This window comes from Eulemur rufifrons, chromosome 16 (assembly GCF_041146395.1).
Source record: "Eulemur rufifrons isolate Redbay chromosome 16, OSU_ERuf_1, whole genome shotgun sequence".
In the NCBI taxonomy this organism is placed as follows: domain Eukaryota; kingdom Metazoa; phylum Chordata; class Mammalia; order Primates; family Lemuridae; genus Eulemur; species Eulemur rufifrons.
In genome coordinates this window covers 91,517,311-91,540,127 of record NC_090998.1, presented here as the reverse complement: position 1 = coordinate 91,540,127, position 22,817 = coordinate 91,517,311, and the positions used below count along the sequence as shown (strand labels likewise).

The following is a 22,817-nucleotide window of genomic DNA, read 5'->3' as shown; positions in this document are numbered from 1 at the left end:
GGATGCCAGGGGTCCTCCGAGAGCGGGTCTCATTACTCAGTCATTACAAACCCAGAGCTTAACCCCGCGCCACCGGAGACAGGGGGCTTAATCCTTCCTGCTAGGCAGCCCGAGAAACTACCTTCCCGAGAGCGTAATTAGCCAACAAACCGGATTAAGATTTATTCATCAATAAGGACTCAACTTCCTAAGCCATACATCTCTCCCAGAATGGTTGCCTGATCTAAGGAGTACATGGTTTTTCCTAAAGCCCCCAGACAAAGGAGAGGACGTCCTAGAGCCCAGCCAGGGAAGGGGTCTTTGTTAGAGCATTTGGTCTCCACTGTCTATGAGAAATGTCTAGAAAAATGCCAGTTTCAGGAGGAAATGAGAAGACATTTTCAGTAACGATTGCCTAGAGTGGAGAGTGAGTGCTTTAAAAATCCTCATTTTGAAAAGTTTTCCTGATTTTGAGGAAAATGCCCTAAAACAGTATTAAAATAAAATGAGGAGGCACTCTGATTCATTGCAATAGAATCTTTTAGAACCTAGGCACCACAGAATAAATATATATTTTATGGAACAGCAAGAATCAATTTTGAATTAAATGAAAAAAAACCAATTCATCCTACTTTGGGTTCCAAACCAGTATTGTTGGCACATAAACACAGCTATGGGATTCTGTGTGTGCACACTGCCATTTTAATACACGAAAAGTGGAACTGTTTGACTTTTCAAAAATCCCATAATGAGCAGTTCCCTGTGCTGTTTTTCTCTGCCTTATTGGATGCTGGGAGCTGTCTTTGGTGGGAATTGAATTTTCAATTAAAAAAAAATCTAAGCAGGGGCAGGAGCAGGGATGCCTGGATTGAGCTGCTGGACTCCTTGTCATCAGTGCTCAGAGTTCTGAAACCTGGCCGGGGTTTTTGTCCTGCCCACTTTCTCCATTCCTATGAACCAGCTCTGTCACCACCCATCAACTGTCACCATCCTTCAACCTCAAGAGTAGGTACACAGACATTGGAAATGGAAATAATAGTGCACGTGACATCTCTTCCACACCTTTCTCCTCAATGACTCTTTGGAGCATGAAGCAGTATTTTTAAAAGTATTCATCTCATGCACCCTGACGATGAGGATGTGGCTCCAACCACAGGAATAGGGCTTACATTTGAATGCGGCCACCAGCTGGAGGGCTGGAGACAAAATCCTCAGCCATGCTATGCCTCCGCCTCCTTTTCGGGGAAATGAGAGCGGCATTCCTACCCGCTTCGTGTGCAGCTGTGTCACTCCAGTCCCTGCCTCTGTCTCACATGGCTGTCTTCCCTCTGCATGTCTGTCTTCACAGGTATTCTCCTTTCTGTGAATCTGTGTCCAACTTCCCTCTCTTAGAAGGACACCATCCATTTGATTAGGGCCCACCCTAACCCAGTATGACCTCATCTGAACTTGACCACATCTGGAAAGACCCTATTTCCAAATCAGGTCACATTTTCAGGTCCTGAGGATTAGGATTTCAACACATCTTTCTGAGGGACACAATTCACCCCACAACAGCCCTTTAGTAATAAAGATCCAGAGAGCCTGCTCTGTCCCCTCCATTCCTTTACCCTCTCCCTGCCCCATCTGCCTGTTCTTCATTCTCCGGGCCTGAAAAACTGGTCTGAGCCTGATGGGTGTCTTGGCAATCTGTGGGGCCTCTTCCAGGGGAGGGAACTCCTGGACATGTTTTTATAATAATAAATCCATTTGGGCCTGGTGCAGTGGCTCACGCCTGTAATCCCAGCACTTTGGGAGGCTGAGGCAAGAGGATTGCTTGAGCCAAGGAGTTCAAGACCAGCCTGAGCAACATAGTGAGACCCCATCTATACCAGAAATAGAAAAATTAGCTGGGCATGGTGGCATGCACCTGTAGTCCCAGCTACTTGGGAGGCTGAGGCAGGAGGATCGCTTGAGCCCAGGAGTTTAGGGCTGCAGTGAACTGTGATGACACCACTGCACCCCAGCCTGGGCAACACAGGGAGACCCTATCTCAAATAATAGAAATAATAAATTCATTTGCTTTGGCAGAGATTATTTTTTATTTGGTTTGTTTGTGATCTCTTATGTCTTAAAGGAGGAGACTCACATGATTTAAAAAAACAAAAATTCAAGGCACAAACACAGAAAACTGGGGAAGGTTTGGTCTGTGAGCAGATGTCCTCCATCCAGGGCACTGGGGAAGTAAAGCTGGTTGCCGTGGAAGTCCATGTTAGCAGGGCAGGCCTGGGGATTTCAGAGGAACTAGACACTCTAAGAGTTGGTCAGATCTGGGGGGACTCTTTGGGGATGAAATAAGGGAAGAGATGAGAGCAGCAAACATTCTTACACTCTCCAGCCCATTGGCAACTACTGTGATCTACCCTATGTGGAGTCAAAGGAAGGAAATGGCTAGAGTTGTTTTGAGTAGATGGATACGCATGCACACATATATACATGTGTGTGTGGATGGATGGATGTGGAACAAGAATAGATGGGCATTGCTTAATGACTTGTGATATAGGAAAAAAAGAATAGATGGGTAAAGGGGTATTTGGGTGATTGGATAATACTTTCTTGGTACAGTGTAAATGTGCCAAGGGTGAAATATCATGTGTAAATAACTTTGCCAATGACTGACATGTCATGGGCATTCTAACTTATTAGAAAGGACGTGGGGTTCATAGACTGAAAGACTTTGTTCTGATCTTTCCCCTGCCACTTACCATGTGCCCTTGAGCAAGTACCTAACCTCTCTGCACTTTAGTTTGCTTGACCATAAATGGAGTTAAAATACCTACCCCAGAGCGTTGCTGTGAGAATTGAAAGGGCTGGTGTTTTTTTCAGGAGTAAATACCTCATATTTCTTTCTGAGACACAACATGAGAGAAATTTTTTTTACCCAAGCATGGAATAAAGGCCCTTTCCCCCAGTCTGATGGATCCAGCCTAAGTCATGGGCTGGGACCCCCTGGGACCAATAGCAGTTGCTAATTGCATGTGTTGTTTGGATTAGACTGATCAGGCTCTACCCCCAGAGTTAGGACCAGGCCAGCTTACCCTGAGTCACCTGCTAGAAGGAAGAAAGCCAGGGAGGGAACAGTCTGAGGGTTGCTCTGTCAGATCAGATGTGAGGTGATACTCATGCTGACAGGCAGGGGAAATAAGTGACCAGTGGGCAGACTGTAACCATGTCAAGGGTGTAGAAAAAACATGCTTTGGTAGCTGATTGTATGTCAAGGGAGCAGTTAAAGGGAAACAATATTCACTGGGATGGGGAACTCCAGGGAAGTGCAGATTGATGAGTTGGGCTACGTCGCCTTTGCAGTCTGTGGAAGATCCAGGGGAAGAGGTGGTTGGATTGGTGTATCTAGGACTCTGGGGAAAGGTCTGGGCTGCAGAGACTGGGAATTAACCAGTATCTCTCAGTCTTTATAAATCTATGTGTCCTTTCAATAAACATAAAATCTTGCATCCTCCTTTAATGATATTTACAATGGCTAAGTGTATTAAATATCACGATTAAAAACAATTCAAATGAGTTGCAGAATTGGGTCTGCTTCCCAGCTGATACAGATGGCCATTATGGGCAGGTTAGGCAAAGCCTCCTGTCTCTTGTTCCTTTGGAGACCCAGGCTACTTTGTTCTTATCTCATCATGTCTGGGCCAGACCCTGTACTCTGGCATTTTTGCTTCTGCTGTTTTCACTTAAGCTAACTCCTCTGCTCTGCAGTATCTCTGGCAGGCAGGTGTCTGGGCAGTGCTTAGTCATTTGCAGAGTCAGGGAGTTCATTACCTCCTAAGAGAGCTTCTGCCTTCCAGATCGGCTCCCTTACCCGTGAACGCTAACTGGCCCCCATGGCCTGCCCGGGCCATGCGCAGCCCTGCCCTCTGGATCAGCATGGAGAGAGCATGGAGCTCGGTGTCCCCCTGTGGCAGCTGCTCAGGCAGTTGAGGGGGCGGCCAGGCCTGCCTCCAGTACAGGCCGGCCCCATCCTCACCTTCAGAGCTGGAACCCAGCCTCAAAATCCCTCTTCTGCTAAACAGGGAAAAACTGCTTCTCCGCGCTCAGCTGCCTCTTGAGCGGCACTTCCGGTCCTGCTTAGTGGGGCACTTCCGGTTCCACTTAGCTCCGCACTTTCGGTTCTGGTTCCGGTTCCACTGCCTGTGGGGAACTTCCGGCTTCTTCCCTGCTCTGTCCCCAAGCCTACGGAGGTCAGGGTGGGTGTAGGCTGAGGTGAGCGAGCCCAGGGAGCATTTCAGAGTGGGGAGGCTGAAGACCCGCATCCCCAGGCCGTGGGTGGCCGGGTCTCCCTGTGCCCAGCGCACTCCCGGAGAGACCGGATGTGACCCGGGTTAGGGCCCCCTGGGCTCCTGCACCAGGCCGGCGTGTGCCAGCCCCACGCGTACCATCTCCTAGGGGTGTGACCCTTCGCAAGGTTTTAGCTTCTCTGTGCCTTGGTTTCTTCAGTGCTCTTGTAAACTTGGAACAATGATAATGGTGCCTACGTCACTGAGTGTGGGGATTGAAGAGATGACGACATAGTCTTACAAGCAGGACTTGGGTTTAGAAGCAACTCCCTGAAGGTTAACTCTACCTGTTCCTATTATTCTCCGAGGTCTCTCAAATCTCTCTGGAACTCCAGAATTGATAGCCCTTTGACCCTTGATGGGAAATGTTGAAAAAGACTTAGGACAGCAAAAAGGGTGACCTTTAGAAAGGCTTTTGGCCATTGTTTATGAGACAGAAGCCTTTGTTATAACAAGGAAGCTGGAGCAGTTGAAATTCAGGCATCAGACTGCTGATGTGCAAGAAAACTATTTGGAGGAGTTAGTGGACTTTTCTTTCATGCCAGAGATTACACTTTTTGGTGGTGTGCAAAGTTAATTTTACTGATGCCTCTGCTTCAAGAGAGCTAGTTTTCAGGAATTGTAGACTGGATCCCCACATACTGTTAGTGTTGAGAGGCTTTCTAGGGAGGCAGAACTAGTTGTGAATCTTGCCTGCTCCACTATGGTAGGAACTGGAAGGTACCCCATACGTCCCCAGCAATGTGCTCTGCAAGGTGGTGGCCAGCCTTGTTGCAGAGCTAGGATCTTCATTTTTATAACTGTTGGGTCCCCAGCCCCCAGGGAGGACTTCACCTAACACCTGTTGAGTCATCTCCTAATCACTTATATTCTGGTGGCTTCTGTGGTGGTGGGAGAGGGACCCCCAGGCTCTTCCTCTGACACCTCTCCTGCCACTCATTTTTCAGACATTGACGAGTGTGAGAATGACTACTACAACGGGGGCTGTGTCCACGAGTGCATCAACATCCCAGGGAACTACAGGTGCACCTGCTTTGATGGCTTCATGCTGGCACATGATGGACACAACTGCCTGGGTGAGTGATATAGCCATGCCCTGCCCTCTGGGCACACCTTCCCTGTTTCTCAGCTCTAACTTGCAGAGCAGGGGGCTGTGGGAAGGCTTGCACTCCTTTGCCTCCTTATATTAGTTTGCTAGGGCTGCCATAACAAAATGCCGCAGACTGGGTGGCTTAAACAACAGAAGTTTATTTCCTCACAGTTCTGGAGGCTGGAAGTCTGAGATCAAGGTGCTGGCAGGCTTATTTCTTTTCTGAGGCCTCTCTCCTTGGCTTGCAGATGGCCACACCTTCTCCCTGTGTCTTCACATTGTCTTTCTTCTGTGCATGCAGCGTGTCTAGTGTCTCTCTGAATCCTAATCGCCTTTTCCTGTAAGGACACTAGTCATTGGAGTAGGGCCCACCCTAGCAACTCCATTTTTAAATTAATTAGCTCTATAAAGGCCCCATCTCCAAATATAGTCACATTTTGAGGTACTGGGGGTTGAATTCCTTCAACATAGGAATTTTGAGGGGACACAATTCAGCCCATAAACTTATATACCTCCATATTCCCATGGTTCAAATACATTTTTAAGGCAGTTGTATAAAATTTATAAGAGTAGTCCACATTTGCCAGATGAAATTGGAAAATTGGAAAATTGTGGAAGAGTAGGAAGAAGAATTTGGAAAGCATCTTAATTATGCCGGCATGTTTCTTTTCAGTCTTCTGTCTGTATGCAGGTGTGTTTTTACTATAGTGGTGATCAGGTGATCAGCATGGTTTTGTCCTTTAACGTCATATATATCTCAGGCGTTTTTACGTGGTCCCTGTTACCACCATTTTCCTAGTTGCCCCATAGTCTGATCAATTACCAAAACCTGTATTAGTTTCCCGGCGCTGCCATAACAAAGTAACAGACTGGGTGTCTTAAACAACAGAAAGTTTTTCTTTCACCCTCATGGAGGCCAGAAGTCTAAACTGGAGGCACAGTCAGGGCCGGTTGCTTCTGAGGGCTGTGAGGAAGAATCTGTTCCAGGCCGTTCTCGTAGCTTCTGGTAACCTCAGGTATTCCTTGGCTTATAGATGGCACTCTCTCTCTGTCTTCACATTGTCTAAGTTCTCTGCATGTCTGTCTCTGTGTCTAAATTTCCCTTTTTTTAAGGACACCAGTCATATTGGATTAGGGCCCACCCTAACAACCTCATCTTACCTGATCATCTGCCAAGACCTTATTTCCAACAAGGGTCACATTCACAAGTACTGGGGGTTAGAACTTTAACATTTTTTGAGGGGACGTAATTCAACTCATAATAGAGGTGGTTTGAAATCTGTAATAAGAGGAGCGATATCTCATGGTAGAAAGTGCATGGATTTCAAAGCAGTCGCACCTATCTCCCAGTCCCTCATCTGCCACTGGCTGCTAGGGGACCAGGGGCACAGCTCCTGAAGCCAGGGGAGTACAGGCGTAGAGATATCATTGACTTGCCTGGGTCTCAGGCCCTTATTGGTAGAGGAAGGCTGTCAGGAGCAGCTGCCTCCCAGGACTGTTGGGAGCAGCGACTAGGAAAATGTCCAGATAGCTGAGGAGCAGGCCCGGCTTGGGCTCTCAGCAGCTGGCTGCTGTTAACTGTCCTCACGGGTCTCTCAGTCTTCTCCCCTTTAAAGTAGGGATAATTATGCTACCTACTTCTCAAGGTTGTGTGCGAGGATGACGAGGATGACGTGACAATGTGAGGTGAAGGGACTGGTACTTAGTAGGTGCTACATAGTCAACAAACAAGCATTTTTACTCTAGGTGACTCAGCCACCGTAGATTGTTTGCTTTTTTGTTTGTTTTTATCATCAGAATCCAGAGGTAGTTCTGAACATAAAACTTTTTTTTTCCTGTTTTCCCAATTGTTTCCTTAGGAATGCTTCACAAAAGTAGAACTGGGTCAAAGGATCATTCAGATTTTGTATGGCTTTTAATGCAGTGCTTTCCAAAAGGGCTCCGCAAACCTCCCATTGTGCCAGCTGTTTTGTTGGGGCAAAGTATAGTATAAGAAGCTGGACATCCTGGGTACTCTGGAACTTTTCCTCTTAGTGATGTATTACCCTTAGATTTCCCTGCCTGTTTTTGTTTAATGCACGCTGGATTTTAGATGAGCTTGTTATGGGAAACAGATCTGTGAACATGTAATTATACCCCAAGTAAGTGCCAAAATGGAGGCCAAGACAGCAGGTTATTGAAGCCCAGAGGTGGCCTGTGAAGAGCTACCCCTATTGTGGGGTGAGGGTGGGGGTGGAAGTGGGGCTGACTCCCCAGGGGGCTTCAAAGAGGAGGTAGCATTGACTGGGCCCTCCAAAGGCTGGGGAGCAGTTTGCTGGGTTGAGGGCACAGCCTGAGTAGAGAGCTGTAGGCAGCTCCGTGGGGCCCGGCTCCAGGTGTGTGGGAGGAGTGGCAGGCAGGGGGCTGTGCAGGTAGGCAGAGCATTTGATTAGATTATAAAGAATGAGGACCCTACATCATTTATTGTGCCAGAGGCCAGGTTAAATATTGTCCAAAGTGTTATCTCATTTAATCCTCCCAAATTGTAAGCACTTAGCTTTCCTGGTCATTTGCTCCTTTTTCAAATGATAGAGAGGGTACATTTTAGTAATTGATTAGTCAGTGAAGGCAGAGCTGACAGTCCCTGTGGGACAAGTATTTAAAGCAGGCTGTGTCACCCAGAGGTTGAGAGGACAGAGCTTGAGAACTGCCAGTTTGGGGCTTAAATCCTGGCTCTCCGTTTATCAGCTGCGTGGCCTTTGGCCACTCACCTCCCCTCTTCAGCCTCCCCTCCTCACCTATGAAGTGGAATGTGTAGTCTCTGTCTTGGAGAGTTCTTGTGAGGATCCAGTGAGATCGTGGATGGAGGGCATATAGCGGAGTGCCTGGTGCCAAACACTTAAAATGTAACAGGCATCCATCTGGTCATCAACTTCCAGATGAGATATGTTGGTGCGGGGTGCTTTGATGCCGCCAGGACCTCGGGGGAGTGGAGGCAGAGCCCACTGTCTGCACCCCCAGGGCTGTGTCTGACATTGGGCTCTCCTTCTGGCCACAGCACTCTTACCTGGGTGGAACCCACCTGTTTGTAAACACCCTTGTTCTTGGCCATGGCAGGTCCACCCATGCCTCTGACAGCTGATGCTGCCAGCCTCCAGACTAACAAAGAAGTCTGTGCGGGTCTCTGTTTCAACAACATTGTTTTCACAATGGATTCTTTTTACACTGATTAATTTAAAAGAACTGGGTAAGATTCCCGTCCACTACCACCACCTCTGAGTACAGATTGCAACTTTACACGGCTCTAACTTGCACATATGGCAGCCAAGAAAAGGCGCTCTCTGTTGTTCCTCTGCTTTTAGCTGAGGGCAGACCCTTCTCAACAGACTTCTTTTTGTTTGGTCTTTTTCCGTCGCAAGACAAAACTCCAGCTCTAGAGAAGTCAGACCGTGGTTCCCACCGGCTCCACCCCAGACTGACCGTGTGACCCCGGGCTTGTTGGCTGACCTCTTGGAATCTCAGCTCCTTCATTCATGAAACTGTGGGAATTAGTGTACCTATGACACTGTCAGGATCATGGGGGCTTGATAAATGTTGGCTGAAACAAATAATGCTATTAAATATAAGAGTAAGCTGGGCTTGGAGTTTGAAGATTTAGGCTCAAATTCTGGCACCACCACTTGTGAGTTTTATAGTTTGGGACCTGTTCCTCAAGCCTGCCACGCTTTAGCTCCCATAACTATGAAATGGGTCAGTAATACCTGACTCAGAGCGTCGATGTGACGGCTAAATCTGGAAGGAGATGTGCAGAACTGTACGTACAGATGTAAATTCTGTACAAGCGCCAGATGTTGTCATCATGTTGTAGCAGAGGCTTCCTACTGGGCACCCACAGTCCTCATGTAGCCCACAAACATGTTTGGTTTGTCTCCACAGTGGTGTCATTTGTTGTGACCAAATTATTTGTCAAGACTTAAAGATTAGAGGTTATCACGTGAAAATTGCTATTTCCGGCATCACTCCTGTTTGGCCATGGTCACCCAGCCCGTGACTTTGTGGGACTTGGGGCAGGAGTGCAAGTGGAGGGCCCTGTCCCACACGGCTAAGTATTTAAAAGTAATTATGAAGCTCCAAAACTAAAATATATGTCTTTTGCCTTGACAAATATTCCTGCTTAGTGACCTGGCAGGCTAGATTTGAATTTAGAATTCTAGGACTCCTTGGAGTTGAGCCTCAGGACACCCTGACCTGAACATTCAAGCTCTGGCCAATTGCCTCCAAAGCAACTGCCTTTTGCTGTTGCTCAGACCTAAGTGTCATCTGTCCTTCTGAGAACCGACAGACTTGGGGCTGCTTGGGGCCAGTTGAGGGAAATTCTAGGGTCCCAAATAGCCAGGATGTGGTCTAAAGTGGTGGGTATGTATTCCAGGTGCCCATGAACCTGGACCCCTTACTCCATGGGAGGGCTGCAGCCACAGGAGAAGTAGAGCAGGGACCCCCAAAACGTGGGGGGTCCAGGGCAGCAGTACCTCTTGCCTACATCTCAGGGTAGTACTGGCAACAGCTGGAGGGAGTGGCATTGCAGCTGTCCCCTTTTGGAGGGTGTGTGCTCTCCTATTTGCCACAATCCCCACCAGTCCCTGTTGCTCACAACCAGTGGGCTTTGGTCATTTGACTACCTGTTTGGAATTATGTTTGTGCTGCCTAACACAAAGCTTCCAGCACGGGGCCTGGCCTTGGTGGGTGTTCGGTGGCCATGAGCAATGGAATTATTGGAAGGTTCGGTTCTCACTGCCACGTGCAGTCCTGATGGCCTCACCCGTCACTGAATCTCCCCCCACGGTCCATCAGCCATCAGGGACTGTTAGGCCTCTTGAACCTCATGTTGTTTTGTCTCCAGAAGTCTTGGTCAAGAGTCTTGTCCAGTTGTAACATTCCTCTTTGAACCACCACTGAATTCCTTAGGGATGATGGCTGGGGTAAAACCCTGATCACCTTAGAAATAAACACACAGTTTGAAAAGCATTCTGAGTTAATTAGGAGAAATGAGGCTGATGGCTTAAGGGTTATTTTCTTGCCTAAGTTTTCATAGTTGAACCTTTTCTTTTGAGTAAATGGGGTTATTTTCTTGTGGAGATGGCTTGCCTGTGACTGTGTCCTGGAGGGTGGCCAAGTCTGTCCTCTGGGGAGCAAAACCCTCTCTCTATTTGACATCTTTATTGAGGAATTTCTCAAATATAACAGAAAATGACACCAGAGGGAATTGAAACCATGATGAGATCTTGCTCAACCCCAAATGGCTGCTTTTAGCTGTGTAATTACTTGAAATAGCAGTAGTTCCATTTGAAAAATATTATTCCAAACTCCATGCAATTGGACAGCAGAGCGATATTTAGGCTAATAGAATAAGATTTTTTTCATCTTAAATTAAAACCAGCAGTGGATAATTTTTTCCCGTCTCCACAAAGCAACTCTCTTTTTTCTCTAAAGCCATTAGTTCACTTAGCCAGATGTTTTCTTCGACCCCGATCTTTACCTTGACTCACTGAAAAATATGTTTCTCAAGTTGTTCACAGTTTGAATTTTGGACTTGCCTCTCAGCACTTTTTTGCCCTGATGAAGAGAAGTAATTCATAGCTATGTTCAGCAGAAGAATTTATTTATTGACCAGATCACTCTATTCCCATTACCATTTATTGAGCACCTGCTATGTGCCTGGCCTTGTGCTAGGTAGACAGTTCTGCTTGAGTGAACTTTGGGTGAGTCTCTGCCATGTGCCTGGAGTTGCACAGGATGTTGTACTTACGTTTTCTCGTTAGTCCTCACAGCATCTCTAGGCAGAAGGCATTAGTATCTTCTTTTTACACATAAGGAAACTGGGGGGCTCAGAGTGGGAAAGTGACCTACCCGGGGTCACACAGCCAGTAAGTGGTTGTGTGGAGCTGGGACCAGGGACTAGGTCTGTGATTTTGCCAGTCAAACCCTCTAAGCCTGCCCCCACTGCCCAGCCTGCCCCGCAGCGCTAGCTGTGGGAGGCCAGCTGGGGTCAGGGAGGGCCTCCCTGCTGTAGGATATTAGATATGCAGCCCGTACCTGTGCGTGAGTTTGGAAGTCACTGAGGGTGTTCAGAAACCCTGGCATCTGCCAGGCCAGGCAGTGGGAGGGTGAGCACCCTTGCTCCAGAGAGTCCATGCCCTCCCGCCCAAAGCTTGTTCAGCCTCCCTGGGCCAACGCAAGAGCTTGCCGCCTTGGTTAGGCACCTCACATCACCCTTGAGCTTCCCTTGGGACATTGTCTTACCCTATCTGACCATGCAGAGCTGTCCTCTCATGGTTCCCGTTGTTGTCATGGTACCACCTGTTCATCAGCCCACTGGTTCATGAGGCCCCTCAGGCCAGGGCCCTGCCAGCCTCTTCCCCTCACCACTCACCCTTACTTACCTGTGCCCTCTGACCCAGCCTTCCTCAGACCCTTAGGGTCCTTCTACACATCTCTGCTATCTACAGTCTGCTCCTGTGTGACCCCCCACCACCCCTCACACACAGCACAGATCTGGTGAGGTCCAGCTCACCATTCAAGCCCCGACGCAGATCTCCCCTTGCTCTGAAGCCTTCTGTGACCTACACCAAGCTGTACACCTCCACCGTAGCTCTGTGCTGGGGTCCTCTCTTCTTCCCCTGCAAGCAGAATTTGTCTTGTTTATCTTTCCATTTTCCTCCTCGGAACCTAGCACAGTGTCAGACGTATCGTAGGCATTTAATAAACATTTATCAAATGAATACGCAGATTTGTAAAAATGCCTTGACACGTAAAAACCCTTGTGCTCAGCAAACCTCTGTGCTGGCACAGGGCAGAGAGGGAGGTGATCTAGATGAGGCATCTCTCGCAGGCCTTCCCAGGAAGGCAGATACTCACAACTGTAATGAAAGGTAGAAAGTGTAGCAGAATACTATAGCCTTCTACCTGGAATCATCCATTTGTTTATTCCAGAAAATTGTTCTGAGCACTCCTGTATGCCACACATGGTGTTAAGTGCTGAGGAAACAGCAGTGAACGAAAGTGGCAACATCCCTGTGCTCATGAACTTGCACAGTAAGGGGAGAAAGACCATAAACAAGCGCGCATGTAGCTCAGTCATTGCAGTCGGGTCAGATCTGTTGAAAAAAATAACAAAATAGGTGATAAAAGGCAACAGAGGGAGGGCGACAGCATCGACTAGGGCAGGATTCCAGTAATTATTGCTCCGTAAAAACCACCTTATGCTTAGTGGTGTGAAACACCGTCTCATTCTGCTCAGGAATTCTGTGGGTCAGGAATTCAGACAGGGCACAGCAGGAACGGATAGTCTCTGCTCCACAGTGTCTGGGGCGTCAGCTGGGAAGACATGAAGGCTGGGGATAACTTGATGGCCAGAAGCTGGAATCATCTGGAAGCTTCTATGCTCATTTCTGATGGTTGTTGTTGGCTGTCAGCCAGGATACTGTGGGTAGCCCTTTATTTAGTCTTTCTGCATGGTCTGGTGTGAGCTTCCTCACAGCATGGCAGCTGGGTCCCAAGAGAACAAAATCCAGTGCTTGTAAGTTTTACAGTCTGGCCTGAGAAGTCACTTCCACCAAACTACCAGTGAAGGCAGTTACGAAGGTCCACCCAGATGCAAGGGGAGGAGGCCTCCGTGAGGAGGAGGAAGTGCCATTTGAAGATCTAGAGAAGGTCCTCCATCCAGGCAGAATGGGACACGTGCAATGGCCCTGCAGCGGGAGCAAGCTAAGTGAATTTTGGGACAGGTCAGTGTGCCTGGAGGATCAGGAGTGAGGGAGAGGGGCTGGAGATGAGTCAGGGAGGCAGGCTTGGGCTGGCCTCGCAGGGCCCTAGAAGCACAAGAAAGGGGCTTGGATCTTATTCTAAGTTCCTGGGAAGCCGTGGCGCATTTTCACCAGGATTGTCATGTTCTGATTGACATTTTAATAAAAAAAACCCTTTCTGGCTGCTGAGTAGAGATGTGTTATAGATCTTAATAGGTGGAGTGGCTTGAGCAGGGAGACTACAGCTGTGGTCTGGGTCAGAGATGTTGGTGGCTCAATTCAGTGACAGTGGAAGAGAGGGGACTGTGAACTCAGTGTATTTTGAAAACAGCCAACGAGAATGGCCGGTGGAAGAGACATGAGAGGTAAGGGGGAAAGAGGATCAAAACTGACTGTGAGGTTTTGTCCAGAGCTGTGTGGCTCTGCTGCTGGGCTGAGATTGGGAGGACGGTGGGGAGACAGATTTGCGGGTGGGGTCCAGGACTCTTGAGTCTGTTTGAGATGGTAAATAGCCATCTAAATGGAAATAGTGTGCAAGTTCAGAAGTCTGTGGAGAAGTCAGAACTGGGGAAAATATGAGAATGGTCAGCTCCTAGATGGCTTTGGGTGCCAGAGATACTAACATTTGCACGTTTCATAAAGATTCCATGAGCACCTGCCCTGTGCCATGCCCTTGGCTGGGAGCTCAGCTAGGAGATGGATGACATTATTTCTGGCCCTCAAGGAGATAGGAAATCGACCTGCCTGGCTTTAAACCCTGGATCCGTTGCTTACTGTTGTGACCTTGAGCAAGTAACTTGGCTTCTCTGGGCCTCTGTATCCTCTTTCGGAAGGCGGGGCCAGTAGTGCCTGTTTGGCAGGGATGATGCAGAGGCCTAATGAGGTGAGCTTGCGCAGCACCTACCACGGTCCCTGGCGCATAGCAAGAGCTCGGCTGCGTGAGTTGTCTAATTAGCACTTACTCCTAGTGTGCAAAGTCAGGACACATTTTAGAGAAAATGGATGTATTTTTGAGCTGGCAGAGGTGCAGGGGACAAGCCTGGGCCTTGGGCTGTGTGGGAAACTCTTAGGTTGGGACCTGGCCCTCCCATGCCACAGGGCGCTCCTGCTAGCTGAGCTGCTGCCCGCAGACCACCGCTCCCTGTCCCCAGGCCAGCGAGCTTCCCCATCCTCCGGCATTGGTTCTCACACTCATCCATTGGCCGTGGGGTCACATGACAACAGGGTTTCGAATCCCAGCTCTGCCATGTACTTGTTTTGTAACCTGGGACATATCACCCTATTCCCTATAGTCTCTCAATTTGGGTCTCTGTGAAATGCAGACGGTCCCTACCTGTTAGAATCAGATGAGGACATGGGTCTGCAAGTGACACTGGAGGCTGCCAAGTGGAAGGAGAAGAGGGTGGGCCTGATGGGAACTAGATCCCAGCTGCACCTGGGAGAGGAGGTCACCCACGGACATCCCAGATGCTCCCTGTCACCACAGCAGGCACAGCTCTGCCCACACTGGGCTGGGCTGGTCCCTGGCATGATGAGAGGGCTGCGCCAACCCGGCCCTTTTGAAGGCGTCCCTCTCATGCTGCAGGACAGCTGGAGACACTGTGCTGCTCCCTCGAACCCCTAATGAAGGCTCGAGTTGCTTCTGTTTATTTGTCTTTATACTTCAGCAGCTCAAATGCATTTCTTGCTGGGGGAAAAAAATGCTGACCATTTTAATGTAAAACTAAACAATTTTGGACAGTCATATAGTTACTCCATAAACAACAATATTTTCTAAGGTCAACTCAAGAGGTTTCTTCCCGGTCTCTTCCTTTATGCCCATCTCCCACCCCCCACCTTTTCCCCACTCTCGGCCCCCATTCAGGTGATCTGAACACGCTGGTTGGAGGGGTTTGCTGTCAGCGCCCAAGTCGGATTCAGGCCCACTTCTCTCAGCTTTTTACAACTGCTAATCTGATGGAAATTCTTTGCCCTGAGAAAATGAACATGCTGGACAGTTTTGTGCATCTTTATGAATGAGCTTCCTTCTCTCCCCAAATCACTACAAAAGTGGGGAGATCCTGGAGCAGGGTGCGGGGAGGCAGACTGATTCAGACCCAGTTGTGTGTTGGGGTGCAGTGGCCTTCCACAGCCTCATGCCCATGCCAGCCTGGGGTTGTGTGGGGGACAGTGGGGTGCTTCTTACAGAGGGGCCAGGCGGGAGCTGGGGTGAAAGAGGGGTGGGCCAGGAGTCAGGCTCTTCGGGTCACTGACTCGTTGGGGGACCTTGGGAAACTCCCTGCCTCTTTGTGCCTCGGTTTCTCTGTCATATGTGAAATAAAAGGATGGGATTCAACCAGTGGACTTAGGTTTTGTGGGGTTTGTATGCAGCAGCGGAACCCTGGTTTTCAGCAGAACCATGAGGTGCTCATGCTGCACTGGCCGAGTCAGAGTCAGGGCAGGACTGGCTGTGATTAGGGCCCCGCTCACCGTGGAGCCTGTCTCTACCTCGAAAGTTCCCTAAAGCGTCGGGGGGCATAGTTTGGAACCCCCTGGCTGGCTGCTGCATCAGAGCCCTTCTTCCTCTAGCATCTTGTGACTTAGCAGCATGGTGCTCATGATTTGGCTCCAGGGACAGTGGCTTAGCTCTTTTCTGTGTCCTCCTGGTCCCAGCAAGACACAGTCCCTGTCTGCTTCTCTCCTTGTTTCTCAGAACTGTAACCCCTGGCATGTGGAACAAGTTTCCTCTCCCTGAGGTGCCACCCTTCCCTTCTGCAGCCTATCCTTGTACCTGCTGTTCCTTCTGCCCCGGTCGCCCTTCCCCAGCCTCTTAATCAGTGCTTTGTTTTGCTGACCCCGCTTGCCCCTTAGGACTCAGTTGCAGCATCAGCCCCTAGAGGAAACCTCTCTGAGCTGCACACCCTCCCCTGGGCTTTCCTCCGACTCAGCACTGAGCTCCCGGGACTGGCACTGGGCATCTTGGGGTAGCTTTCCCCACCTTCCTTGGGAACTCCTGGAGTGCTGAGCTCTGGGTAGACTTAGCTCTTCATCCTGAGGCCTGCAAAGCCTGGGCCCAGAGGAGGCTCATTTGGTGATGGAGCAGTAGGCGGATGGCAGGTAAGTGGCTTTGATTCTGACCATCGAGAGGAGCATGACTGAATGGTGGTGAGTGCACAGGCCTGCTGCTGAGGCGGAGTGTCTGTGCGCTTGAAACCGGGGAGGTCTGCTGGCAGAGTCTCTTAGCCGCCTCCTGTGGCCTGCGGTGGCTGGTGACTCCCCCTGTCCACATCTCCGTGCTGGGCTCCTTCTGGCCTCTGTTCTAGATGCACGGAGAGCATGGACTTGGGAATCAAGCACTCTGGGCCTTGACTCCTGGCTCCCTCCTGTCTGCTGGTTGGGGGCCAGCTCTCTGCTCTCACTTTTCGTACCTGGAAAGGAGGCGTGATGATGTTCCTGGGAGGGGCCTCTCGGAACACAGCGTGGTGGTCTGTGTGAAAGAAAGGTGGTACCCAGTAGGCGCCAGGAGCATTCACCTCCTTCCTCCTTCCCCCTCCCTCCGGTTGTGTGTTCACGTCAGGGATTGCATCCCTGGATAAGGCCACCCTTCCCATTGGTAGGAGTGTTTTGTTTTTTTTTTTTTTTTTTTTTGTTGAGACAGAGTCTCACTTTGTTGCCCAGGCTAGAGTGAGTGCCGTGGCGTCAGCTTAGCTCACAGCAACCTCGGACTCCTCGGCTTAAGCGATCCTACTGCCTCAGCCTCCCGAGTAGCTGGGACTACAGGCATGCGCCACTATGCCCGGCTAATTTTTTCTATATAGATTTTTAGTTGTCCATATAATTTCTTTCTATTTTTAGTAGAGACGGGGTCTCGCTCTTGCTCAGGCTGGTCTCGAACTCCTGACCTCGAGCGATCCACCTGCCTCGGCCTCCCAGAGTGCTAGGATTACAGGCGTGAGCCACCGCGCCCGGCCTGGTAGGAGTGTTTGTTAATGGTCAGACCTGTCCTCCCTTCACTGCAGTGAAATCTGTTGTCACTCAGCCTGGTGCCAGCCCCACCTTTGGATAGGTCTTGATTTGGTGGCTTGGGGAAGAAGTCCTGCTCTGTCCCAGGACAGGGAATACCAAGTCCACAAACAGCAAAGAAGAACACCCACTGCAGACACTTGGCTTCATCTGTTCCTGTTTGCAATCCTTGTGCCAAGGGCTTGGTCATAACTCTGAGAAATAAACACAAAATAAGTGTCTTGTGAAGGTTCTTTAAAAATATCCTACCACCAAAACATATGCCCCAAACCAGACACTGAGCCATGTACCTAAAAAGGGGCATTAGCAACAGATGAGGGTGTCCCAGACTCTCCGGTCCTGCACTTCCTCTGCCAACAGTCTTGCTTATCTTGGAGTAGCCTGGGCCCTGTGTGGCATTTGGGGTCACCCTGGACATTTGCTGGGCCCGGCTGCATCTGGGCAGATGCTGCAGTGACTCTTCTCCCCCAGCAGGACAGGCTCAAGCTGTTTATAGTGGCCATTAGCCAGCCCTGTGCACCAGGCTGCCCCGGCACCCCTCCCTGTCACCCACCTCGTCCCAACCACATGCAGCTAGAAATAGACTGCTGGCAGAGACGCCCTGCGCCTGGCTGGCACTCTTTATTTGTGGGAAGTGGGCAGCCATGGCAGCAGCCCAGCTGCTTGGTCTAAGTAACCTCCCAGGTGCTACCTTAATGGTGGGGAGAGGAGCCAAGAGGCTTGTCCTCCTGTTGCCTCATCTCTTGGCCACCAAGGGGTCAGATGCCAGTGGAGTCATTTGGAACCAACCATTGGTGGAGGCCCCCGTTGCCACTGGGGGAGTCTGGCTTCCTCAGCCCAGCAGCTGGCCCCTCGTGGTCAGTCCCCTGCCTGCCACTCCAGCTTTCCTTCTCTCCCCTTGCCCCCAGCAAACTGAATGTTAAGCCTGTGCCCAGGCACCCCATGCCCTCTAGGCCTCTGCATGTCCTGTTCCCCCCGCCTGTCCCGAGCACTCCAATTCTTCCTCCTGCACCTCTTCCCTGGGCTCCTGGGCAGTGACCTGCTCCCTGCTCTGTGCTCCCCGCTCTCTGCTCCCCCTGCACTCGGACCAACCAGGATTAGGCTGAGTTGCAATTGTCTGTTTACTTATCCGTCTTCCACACATGTAATAATTATACAAAAACACTCAGAGAAATCAAGAGGAAAGACAGAAAATAATTCCCCCATTCTCTTACCACCCCAGTAGATCAACAGTTTTCATGTCCTGATGTTCATGTCCAATATTGTCTGGGGTTAGATGTAACTTTATATGGTTATAATCATCACGTCGATGTTTGTGCACTGCTTTCCCCCCAATATTCTAGCAGAACTTTCTTCACTGTTGATATATAATCGTGTTGCTGAGATGTGGGAATGTCACCAAAACCCAGTATGTGGGGAGCCAGCAGGCACTCTGGTTGGTACAGCGAAAATGCCCAGACTCCTCTCTGTCAGGACATGTCCCCTGAGTGCCTATATCTGCCAGGTCGGGGATTCTGAGGTTAGTTAGACGTGACTTCTTGTCCTCAGGGAGCTCCCAGGCCACGTGGAGAAATAATCTCAAAATGGCATTCCTTGTGTAATCAATACCAGGTGTATGTGCAGAGGGATGGTGCAGAGTGAGCAGTTCACCCTTCCCGGAATGATTAGAGGGTCCCCAGGTGGAGGTGGGGACGGGGGAGGGGAGAACATTTCAGGAGTTGGGAACAGCATGTGCAATGCCTAGAGGTGGGAAAGGCTCAGCCAGAGAGGAGAGTGGGCTTGGGGGTGACGGTGTATGAAAAGGCAGTCTGTCAGGCGAGCCAAGCATGCCAAACGCTTTCTGGGTCTGAAACCTGGAGACTTACACCCGCAAGCATAGGGATGTCAGGGGATCACCAGTGGCTGTATATCAAACATGCCGTGGACTCGAGCTTGGCTCTCAGCCCTTCCTGCCACAGCCGCTAGGGCCCTGCTGTCCAGCCCCACCTCTGCTCTAGCTTCTACACATGCGTGTGTGCGTGTGTGTGCGTGCACACACACACACACACGTGACCCACCGAATCCCACCACCAATAGCACCTTTCCCTTCACTGGTCCTTGCCTGGCTTCGCCAGAGAGAGGTGTTCAGCCTGTCTGCTCCCTCTTGTCCTGCAGAGCTCCAACCCCACTCAGTGGCTGATGGCCAGTGGTCTGCCGATGTCCTCACCACCTCTTGCTCCCCTGGGGAACAGGCCTTGGCCTCTCCTTCACTTCTTTGTCTCTGCGCCAGCATGGTGCCTCTCTCCCTTGTTGAGTGGCTGAATAAACCATGTGGCTAATCATGGAGGTTCTCTTGAGGGGAGGACATGTGCAGTAGGAGAGACCACAGCACACGGGGCCATTGCAGGTTTGTACATTGTGTGCAGGTTAGCGGGGCTCCCCAGGGAGGGATGAGAAGTAGAAAGCTCACCCTCTTTGACCCAGGAATCCTTCTCTGGGGATCGTCTGAAGGAAGTAAGGCCTCGGCTGAAAAGGGCTGTAGCTGCCCAGATGTGTCCTTCACGGGGGAGCCCATTAACAGGGCTGGAGCAGGGACAACTGCACGGAGAGCCTAGGGTAGGGGGTCACTTGCTGACTGGACAGGCAGCAGGTTAGAAGGGTGGTCAGGACCAAGTCACAGCATGGACAATGCTTTAACTCAACTCAGTGAAGCAGGCTGTGCAGACCATGTGCTGAGTAACTCGTTACAGTTAGGAGAAAAGACAGAAGCAAAGTAGGTGCTCCTGATTGTGTTTGTATCTAGAGTGCACGATTGTTGATCCATTTTTTTTCACTATTTTTCAAAATTCCTTGTCAGTTCAAAATCTTAAATAATAAACCAATTTTATTGGACAAGTGATGGGAAGCCACGCTGGTTCCCTATGGGAAGGAGTGCCACGGAAAGCAGGTGGCTGCAGACTCAGATTGGAGAGGACGGGGTTGGCTGTGGGGAGGTGTGCAGTCACCCTGGTGCTTCAGCCAAGTTCAAGTGCCCCCTTTTCCTCGAAGCTCCCTGGTGCCCGAGGTCAGCCCTCTGCCTCTGCCCTCTGAGAGGCCCCTCTGTCTGCCACTTTCTCAGAGGTGCCAACTCTGACGAGACAAATCTGTTTCTGAGTCCTGGTTGTTGTTGCATGACCCACCCCAGAGCCTGACAGTGAGGGCCTGCTGGGCGCAGGAAGGAACAAGTCAACATAGCAAGCCCAGGTGAGAAACTTGCAGGACATGGCCCAGGAGGCCGAGTGGCCTGGACCAGGGGTGGCCGAAGCTCAGGGTGTGCTGATGGCCCCACACTCACGGAGACCTCTCAGGAGGGGACTGGTGTGCAAGTGGCAGGCGCTAGTGAGGAGGAGGAAGAGAATGGACAGCCGCAGCAGCCTGGAAGTAGAAAGGCCTGGATTTTACACTCACAGCTTTGGAAGGTAGAAGAAAACGTCTGGTTTCACTGGGAGGAATTAATGCCTGAAGGTTCACTGGGGGGTTATACTAGGATATATTGTTATAGGTTATACTAGGTTATATTGATCAGCTTGGGTCAGAGGACCTGTGTCAACTGGGAAGTCATGGGGAGCTCTAGGGCCCCTCCCTGGTTCAGGGAGTTTTTTACAAGGAGGGGGACTTCCCCTGCCGCCCCATCCACCGGCCTGGAGGTAATCACATCCAGCTGGGCCTGCTTCAGCTCTGCGGCTGTTCATTAAGAATCCCGTTGGAGCACTTCCCCTGTCTTTTCTTAGAGCTTCTCGCTTTGGTTCTGTGATTTGTTTGTTTGGTTTTCTTCCTTCCCTCTCTCCAGTCCTCCATTCTTGTCCCCATCAAAAGAGATTTTTAACAACTCCAGTGCCTCCCACAGATGTGCAGCCAGGATCACACTCACAGCTGCGCCGTCAGGGGCCTGAGGGTGGGGATGAAAGCGTCCAGCTCCCATCCTGGCTCTGTCGCCCACGTGCTGGGAACCACAGGCAGGCTGCTCCCGCCCTGGGCCGAGGTTAAATGAGATACTGTAATGGAAATGCCTGCTACAAGCAGGGGCTCTGCAGCCTCCTCCCCTGCCTGTGCTTTAGAGGTTAGAGGAGGAGCTGGTCTTGCCTGGGTGGCCTAGACGAGAGTCAGGGGGGTGCCCTTCAGGAAGGCACCCCACTGTGTCTCCAAATCCCTCCCTTCTCCACCTACTTCCTGTGACTCTGCCCAACTAGAGCGGCTTCTCTTTAGTGGAAGACTTTGGTCCTCAAATGGGTGAAGTGCCAGCAGAGCAGGAGGACATGCTGAGCTGCACCCATTGGCCAAGGCCCCCAGCGTGGGTGCCTTTGTTCACAGAGCAGTTATGAATGGCACTGAGCACCACAGCCACAGGCTGGCAGTGACTGTGAGGGCATCTGGCCTTCCTCCGTCATGGTCTCTGCAGGCTCCCCGTGGGCAGGCTATGCTCAGCCCACAGTGGGCCCACTCCCAGGCAGGGCTGAGGCAGGCAGGTGAGCACCGGCCTTCTCTGACCAGACTTCTCTGGGGCCCCCTGACGTGCCAGCGGCCAGCATGTGCTCTTCTCACCCACCTAGACCTGCTTCCTTATCTGGGTCCTGGGACCCAGGGCCTCATGGCAGCACCTGTGCAGTCAGCACTGCACTGAAGGCCATGCAGCTCATCCGCAACGGGACAGGCCTAGAGCCAGGGCCAGACGCTCTGTTCCCCAGCCACACTTTTATAGTGCACAGTCAGTTACTTGGGTCACAGACATATAGCAAGTGCCCCGTGTGCTATTCAAAATCCTGGATAGAGTGATCCTGTGTCACACGCGGTCCCTGTTCCCAAGGACTCTGTGTGGTCTGGAGAGAGCCAGAGGGAAACAATCACGAAGAAGACAGCAGGTGGATGGAACATGCTCTGAAGGAAGCAGGGCAGGGTAGCGTGGCAGAATGGCTTGTCTGCTGCTTTAGGTTGGTGCTCAGGGAGAGTGTCCCTGGGGAAGTGACATGTAAGCTGAGGCCTGAAGGAGGAGGAGTCAGCCATGCCAAGATGAGCGAAAAGCACTCCAGGTAGAGGAGCATGTGCAAGAGCCTCAACATGGGAGCAAGAGAGTTGTGGTCAGGGAGAGCAGGCCATAGCAGCATGACCCGAGCTGGGCAAGTAAGGAGGAGGCTGGCAGGGGACGTGGGCAGAGTAGTTCCCATAGGCCTTGGTGGCCACAGAAGAGAGTCCATGTTTATTATGAGACCTTTGGGGGCCTTCAGGCGGGGGGATTGCACAGCTGGCTGATGTCTTCCAAGGTCCATGAAGGATTGGGGGGGTGGGATGGGGGCAAGGGTGGAGGCGGGGAGGCCAGTGGGGAGGTGAGGCCAATAACCCAGGCCAGAGACAAGGGTGGCCCAGCCATCCCAGCGGTGGAGGTAAGGAGAGAGGGTGTACTCGGGGGTGATTTTGCAGGCAGAGCTGACAGGCCTGGACCTGCTAAAGGATCATATGTGAGCATGGGGAAGACAGTATTGAGAGTAACTGCCAGGTATTTTGGCTGAAGTGACTGTGGGTTGTGCGGCCATTTGCTAAGACAGGGAAGGTTGAGGACATACGGGCTTCATTCTGTTCTGCTTTCATGGAAGGGCAGTTAGGTTAGCTTAGGCCCTGTAAGGT

General features: G+C 50.8%; 1 protein-coding gene across 2 annotated transcripts in view; it reads left to right on the top strand.

Annotated features, from left to right (window-relative positions):
* The window catches only part of SCUBE1 (signal peptide, CUB domain and EGF like domain containing 1), a 116,259-nt gene that overhangs the window by 14,093 nt on the left and 79,349 nt on the right, over positions 1-22,817 (top strand). For both annotated transcript variants that reach the window (XM_069490213.1, XM_069490212.1), the window contains exon 3: positions 5,255-5,383. In XM_069490213.1, the coding sequence (XP_069346314.1) occupies positions 5,255-5,383 (129 nt within the window). The remainder of the gene's footprint in view (positions 1-5,254; positions 5,384-22,817) is intronic.